The sequence below is a fragment of the Perca flavescens genome, chromosome 15 (genome assembly GCF_004354835.1).
Source record: "Perca flavescens isolate YP-PL-M2 chromosome 15, PFLA_1.0, whole genome shotgun sequence".
In the NCBI taxonomy this organism is placed as follows: Eukaryota; Metazoa; Chordata; class Actinopteri; order Perciformes; family Percidae; genus Perca; species Perca flavescens.
The window spans coordinates 29,281,548-29,289,168 of NC_041345.1; the positions used below are offsets into that span (position 1 = coordinate 29,281,548).

At 40.1% G+C, this 7,621-nt stretch overlaps 1 protein-coding gene across 1 annotated transcript in view; it reads right to left on the reverse strand.

The window, feature by feature from the left end:
- Window positions 1–2,192: 2,192 nt before the first annotated feature.
- cbx1a (chromobox homolog 1a (HP1 beta homolog Drosophila)) overlaps window positions 2,193–7,621 on the reverse strand; it is a 37,642-nt gene continuing 32,213 nt past the window's right edge. The window contains exons 9-10 of the mRNA XM_028600470.1: window positions 6,784–6,878; window positions 2,193–5,982 (exon numbers count right to left, since the gene is read on the reverse strand). Coding sequence (XP_028456271.1) covers window positions 5,832–5,982; window positions 6,784–6,878 — 246 coding nt within the window. The 3' untranslated portion in view covers window positions 2,193–5,831. The remainder of the gene's footprint in view (window positions 5,983–6,783; window positions 6,879–7,621) is intronic.

The following is a 7,621-nucleotide window of genomic DNA, read 5'->3' on the forward strand; positions in this document are numbered from 1 at the left end:
CTCATTTGGCAATGGATTTAATGTAATGGACGTTCATTAATATCAAAAAGTTACGCACTAAAGCTTTAAAAAATATTGCGCCCACCCCACCTCCTGTGATTTGGATATTGCACTAGCCCATATTGCGATTTCGATAAAATTGCGATTAATTGTGCAGCCCTAACTCAATGCAAATTTATTTGCAACAATTACATGTAAAAAACAGAGCTGTCCCGACACCTCGACTGACTTCAGGCATGGTCAACTGAGTATTAACAATGGAATTTAAATAGGTTTAAACTGTTTTTTTATACAGCATTTTGGGGCGGTGTCAGTTGGACTCATTTACGTACATAATTACCTTGTTTTGTACATCAAAAAGGGTTATATTTTTAATTCTATCCTTTACACCGTCTCCACTTCGCCCTTTGCACCTAGGTCTCTTTCAGTGACAAAGACAGTTCAGTCTTAAGTTCTTACGTACATAGGCCTACTAGTCAGCTATTTCTCGAGATGATGGTTACTCACCATGTCCTGGTTTCCCACACGTCATATCGAAAGGATATATTTCTGGCTGATTGTATTATTTATTATTAAATATATTGGCTTAGCAAGGCCTAATTAGTAAGGTGAAAAACACTATACAGCACATGTCGAAATACTTTAATCATTTCTGTTTCGTTGATCATATTACCTTGGAATGTAGCCAGGCACAAGTGAGTTTTTCATACATATCAAAATTTGCTATCTAAATCTTACAAACTCCCCCACTCATTGACAGGCTGCACATTGCTACTCTAACTTGCCTGCTTTTCTCACCTCACATCTCCCTTACTTTATCATTGTTCAAACTAAATATAGTGGACAAAAGACTGCAAAATAGTCTTGGGAAAGAACTTGTATTGGTGGAACATTGGCAACCTGCAAAAGAAAACTCCATATAAAATATTAACTGTTCACACAGTACAGTAACGTGAGCTATTTAAATGAGCTGGATACATGGTTAAAACTCATTGGCTCTTACCAGTGTATCTCCGTGAGTACTTAGTCCACAGCAATCCCAGCAATCGCTCCCAAAACGTTGGAGAGGAAATGCTGTAAACTTATTTGTAAATGTTCATTCATCAAGCCCTTTGATTTTGTTGCAAGGACTCGTTTATTGTGATACTTTTCCTCTATCGATTAATGGATAAGGTACCAGCAGGTTTTGTAAATAGGTCGGTCTATGAATGCATTATATAATTCTTGGTGTGCATTCATTTTACAAAAACAGCTATGTTTATACTTCTCATCCAACCACAATCAAATTCTGCACAGGGACATTAAGGGATGTGCATACTATCACACTGGGGTGAAATGAGTCTGGCTAATATGGAGGTTTGGTTTTTAAAGCAGCCTGAATAAGACGTACAATATGGCTTTAAATAGCAGCCTCAAACCGAGTTGAAATATAGTTTTAGGTGGACATTTAAGCCTTTATTTTTAAAATCCTTCATCAGAATGCTCCAAAAATGCACAGGGACATTAAGGGATGTGTATACTATCACCCTGGGGTGAAATGAGTCTGGCTAATATGGAGGTTTGGTGTTTAGAGCAGCCTGAATAAGATTTACAATATGGGTTTAAATAGCACCCTCAAACAGAGTTGAAATATGGCTTTAAGTGGACATTTAAGCCTTTATATTTACTTTCCTTCATCAGAATGCTCCGAAAATGAAGCCCTATCTATAGTAATGGATGTATGAATGAATGTTATGTATTTATGTCTGATTTCATGTGGAAGTTGTTGATTGGTGCCCGGAAACAGTCACCTCCTACAAAAGATGGCTTCTCAGGATGTAACACCATTTGCCTGAAGATGGTCTAGTACCGAAACGTTGCCTACTATTAAACTTTATGTAGTTTTTTTTTCACACCTCGACACACCTGTCTCACGTTGTAGATGTGCAAAGTATTTGAAGTTTGTTGTATTCAGTAGAGAAAGGATTTGGAGAAAGGCAAAACACAGAGATGGGAAGGTGGGGGAATCTGACGCATCCTGGAAATGTAGTGCCGTTGATCCAGACTCTTACCAACAACAACAAAAAAGGCTAACTATAGGCCAACATTGGTTTTAGCTAGACACCGCTTTCCACATACAGACACATACATATGTGGTAGTTACATATGTCCTATTGGGTGCTATTAAACCAAAAAAAGGACTAATTAAGAAGTACAGTTACGAAAACGAAAACCCTTTATTTTCCAAAACAGACAAAAGTAGATTTGCTATGACAGTAATTTCAAGGGAAACCAATAAACATGCAACAGGACAACACAAGCTAATCTGCTAAATACAGAGAAACGTTTCAGGGACAATATAGAAAAGCTAACTAGCAGACCCAGGTGAAACCAATTCAACCCCTTCCTGTCAATGGTGAAGTATAACAGAAGGCAGTCAGGGTGCAGGACATCGTACTCCTAATACTGATGTATATGGGGAAGAAATAAGAACGTCCCAAAGGCCAGAAGTCCTTTCAGAACTTTACTGAATAATATATTTAATATTGTTAAAACAGACAAATAGAAAGGGTAGGCTTAGAACCAGCAAAGAGATACTGACCTACAGTAGTGACAGCATTAGCACAGCTATTTTAGAGTCAGAGAGGTTTGACTTCAAACGCTAGAAACTATTTACAGCTGGGCTAACTTACTTTAGAAGAAAAAAAAAAAAAGAAATAGTCCTACACGTTAACACATAATTCAGCGTCTAAAGAAGACAATTACGGGTCAAAAAAAAAAACATCAAGTGTGTATATTTCTTTTTGTATAAAGTAGAGAATTTTGATATGGTTACACGACCTGTGGTTGCTCGTTTCAAAAACAGTTGTTTTTAAATGCAGCTTGCTGCTTTATGAGTTTGTAAATGTCTTCCATAGCATGTCACCAGGGAGTAGGTCTCAATAAAACTAAAAACATTTTATAAGTAAAAGGAAAACATGGAACGCTGCAGTGTAGGCGAATTGTGACATAATGCAGTACGAGGTGAAGCCGAGAGAGAATGTCCACTGGAAATTAGAATGCCGTTCTGCTAGGGGGATGCACTCACTAACCCGGGTCTGCTAACAGAGGAAGCTACTATGATAGCTTTTAATACAGTATACAAAGAAAGAAGCACAGCCGGGCTACAATCAACACATAAAACGCTGAGAAACATCAGGCAGCAGAGAAACAACTCCCATATGAAGCAGCCATGTTAACCATGCTGAATTCAAAAAAGTTCTCTCCGGTTTTATTATGCAAATATCACAACATGTTAAACATAGAATGGTCTGCAAGCAAGAGGAACCAAGAAATACTCTCAAGTGTGCTGAATCATGTCTTGAGTGTTGCCCGGCCAAGCACAAGCTAAAATAAAATTAAAATAAAAAGCCTAGAAAAACACACGCATGTAGACGAGTGTGTGTGTGTGTGTGAATGTTTAAAAACAAGAAGAGTTGAAATGACTATGATTTTTAGCTGTACTCTCAATCTTCTCCTCCATTAGCAGTGAAAACCCAGTTACGTTACGGAGCGTGTTATCTACAGAGTGACAGAGCTGTGGTCTCCTCAGGAAACCTCCACCTAGCAGCCAAAGTGGCAGGAGAATTAACCAGCCACTTTCACCGTTAACCAAACGTGGTTCCCTGCCAACATGGCTGCACAGTAGATGAACGTACAAACTACAAGTCGACAATTTACCAACACACGTGTTGTCCATTTCCCACACTGATAGTTCGCTTGTCCAACGCCTGTTAATGGGACAGTTGACTTCAAACTTGTGCTCATTGACACTGAGCACAACATTATCAAGAGAAGGCGGCCCCAGAAAAACATGTTTGATGATCACCCATCAGAAACGCTCGCAACAGCAACTCAATAGATTAAGCAAGCATTGTGTACCTACTCTCGCAAATTTGGAGTCCTAAACAAAAAGATCACCTTGTAAATAAAAAAAAAGGGGCACATTAAATCTGGCTTGCTTTTACAAAACCCTGTTATCTGATTTCCAGAAGCAACGGATTAAAAAAATATACTTTAGCAGGAGAGCGGTGCTCTGGTAAGTTCACATCAGGGATAAGAAAACTATAAAGAGAGGCCGAGAGCCTGCAGGTTTTCACCCGTCAACGTGTGTTTGGAAGTGAAAAAACCTGCAGATTTAAAGCATGGCAGAGTCTAGCTGTACGATGTGTTAGTGGGTGAATCATTCTCAGTCGATTCCCGACGCTTGGCCCCCGTTAATCTATAAGTTAAAAGGGAATCGCAGCTTTTTCAAGCAGGCAACTCCTCGCCCGATGTCATCCAGTGTGCCCGTCACCATCAGTGTGGAAAATTGCAACCTGACAGATGCTGATTTTGCCCTTCCGGCCAAGTTGGCGGGTGTCCAACCAGCCTTTGTTCCATTAAAAAACGATTCTATAAAACTGCTGAAATAGCATGATAAATTTGGGAGCCAAAACTGCCACAGTTGACAGGAAATTAACTGGAGTCTGTACACTTATATAGAATAATAACTTCTGTAAGTTGTCATTTTGCTTCCAGTCCTGTTTGGCTTCCTACTAGACAAACACTGCCTAGTCAACAAGTGACAAGGGCTGGTAAGTTGCTTACTTGTTCCACGCGATAAACTGCTGCCCTGACTGTTTTCAAGAAAATACCAAGACTTTCTCAAGCGCATTATGAGAGTGCAATGTCCTGATTAATATACACAATACATGATTGTGTCACACGAAACACGGCGGATTGACAGTTCTACATTCACAGAAAAGCTACAGGTTTGCCTCTGAACCTCCTTCAAATGAGCACAAAACCTCAACTAATCGTTCTGGTATATTGATAGGGATATAACACAGACTTGTTCATTAGTTTTAATAAAAGAATTGACCAGGAAGCAAATTACAAGCTTGGGGCATTTGAACACTGGCTGGTTGGCTGCCACATTGGCTGGTAGGACATGCAAGGACAAAGCCTTTTTCGTATAGATGCAACTCATCTCTGTGAAAACTGCCCATGTCAGAGGGAAATGTACAGTTGTTTGGCGTTTGAGAATTTCAATTAAAAGAACGTAGAAAACAATGAGAATTCAGGTGGCACAAAGAGAACCGATACTGAAAGACAAAAATGGTTTTGTCCATTCTTTACCTCCTCCATAATACCCTGGCTCACTTCATTCCCTTCCAAAAGAAGTTCCCTCCAATGTATCCTGGCAAAGCATGATGGGAAGTGTATGCTCTCCTAGGTAAAAGGAGGATTGGTGATTGGGAGGAGAGACAAACCTGCCAGCCACGGCCAAACATTCAGCTTACTTCACACGTTAAAGAGGTAGCTCGACAGCTTCAGTTGTAACCCTGTGTTTCCAACACCAGGCACCTGTCACCAAATGTGGGGGACAAATACTTTTATAGTCATTTTTCACTGTATTTAGTTTAATATTCAGCTTGGGAACGCCAAGGAGGAATACTAGCAGAAGAAAGGCACCATTTCCCATAAGGTGACATGTTCTTGATGAGGGAAAAACATTAAAAAAGAGAGAGAGACTAAGTTTTAACATACCTCTTAAAAACAAAAAATACATTTTCAGTCAAGATACTGGTGGGAACCTCTTTTGAGGAAAGGACTCCAGTCTCCTTCCAGGGCAGGAAAACAAACGGCTTTCTTCTGTCAACTACATTGGCAGTTCAATCCAAACGATCTGGATTTTCTCCACTCTCGCTGCCAAAGTGGCTGCCAGTATCAAATGCCAGTAATTAACAGTTCACCAGCAAATAGTTGATTTCCCACCCCGCACCCTCCTTTCTTTTCCTCTTTGCACCTCCTCCTCCTCCACCACTCATCTAGTCTTTTTTCTCCTCCTCTTTCTTCTCCTCCTCCTCTGTGGGGTAGGAGTGCCAGGTGAGGCGCTCCTCATAGAAAGAGATGACCACCTGGGGACATTTGACGTTGGCCTCCTTGGCTGGGACCAGGTCGGCCTCGTCCGAGTTCTTCCTGTTCATTTTAATTCAAGAGAAAAAGTATAAATGGGAGGAGAGAGGGACAGACATATGACAGAAAGAGGAGTAGAGAGAGGGGGGAAAAGGGAGGACAAAAAAAATTGAAACAAGGAGGAGGAACAAGTGATGCAGAGGTAGGTAAAAGGAAGAAAAGAAAAGTTTTAGACAATGGGCTCTTCACCATTTATTTCCATCAACAATTAACACAAACTGAAGGTTTTAGCTTCAATTTTAAAAGGTGAACTAGTATGCTTTTCCGTATTTTCTTATTATATCTATAATGTAATATTATATATGTCGGATTTTCACGAGTTAAACGTGTTTCAGAGAAATCCCGTGAGCTGAAATGTTTAGATACCCCTTGTAAACTCATGGTGCACACGGGTGCCTTACACACACAAAAAAAGAATGATCCCAGCCACTTCCTCACAGGGAGCCATACAGCTCATTAATTAAACACTGGTATCGGATTGGTACTCTATATCGGCCGGTGTCCCACACTTCACGCAGTGACTTAACATTGTAAAGAAAGAGAGACCGAAAATGCTCCATTGCTACAAACTCAGACTTTTCACGCTAAGGGAACGCAACTATGTCATGGCAGTTTACTGCTCAGGACCCACGGAAGTGCAGCGTTGAGTGTAAAGTTGTTTGCAGAGCAGCTAGCTGCAAGCGGCAATACTGGAAGGCCAAGCAATCTGCCCGTTCCCAACAAGCGCGTTTTACAACAGGCACTGTTTTTTTTTTTTTTAAAGCCATCTCACTGGACCTTTACAAACTGACAGTGTAGACCCACCACTTCATGAGGAACATCAGCTCTCCACTGGAGTCTGTCGCTCCAATAATCCTCTCTGGCTGCAGACCTCTGCCAAAACCTCGGGCCTTCTCACCCTGGAGACAGGAAGTATACAAACAAGAGAACACGTGACGAAAGAAGAAAAAAAACAGACAGGTAGGAGATAATATTGCAATGATCATTAAAAGCACCTGTGTGTATACTTTGTATATGATTAGTTACAAAGTTACAAAAGTGTTCATTTGTTCTTTGATCTGGCTGATTACTATGGAGTCAGATCAGTCTCAATATTAATGAATGCACACAAAAGCATTCACAAATGTATGGAACGCTACCACACTTTCCTTTATCCCCTCATTGGAATAACTTTGTGGATACTACTGTGTGCATGCATGAATAAGTAAGTCTGATAACGATGTTATGTAGGATTTATGAATGTACGTTAGCAACAGTAGGCTAATTCACGAGGGTGCTATTTAATGTGTGAGCTAATACTGCGTATCTGTACATGTGCAGAGTTATGTTTCTGTTTATTCAATGCGTTATTCAGTGCTAATATAACCGATAATGTAGTTTATACTCGGTAATGGTATATTAGATTATTACTGTCTCTCTGTTAAAGGCAAACGTTCCACTTTCCTGTTGTTAAGCAGATCACGGACATCTGATTGAGTAGACTTTACGGCACTGTAGTTAAGTGAAAGTAGGTCAAGTTGTTATTTACTGCCCCTACCAGCGCCAACATTTAATACTGTCTATTTACAGAGGGCATTTAAATGTATGTCAGATTGTTTCTATGTTAATTGTTAGCCCATAGTAGTAGAAACAAATATTTATG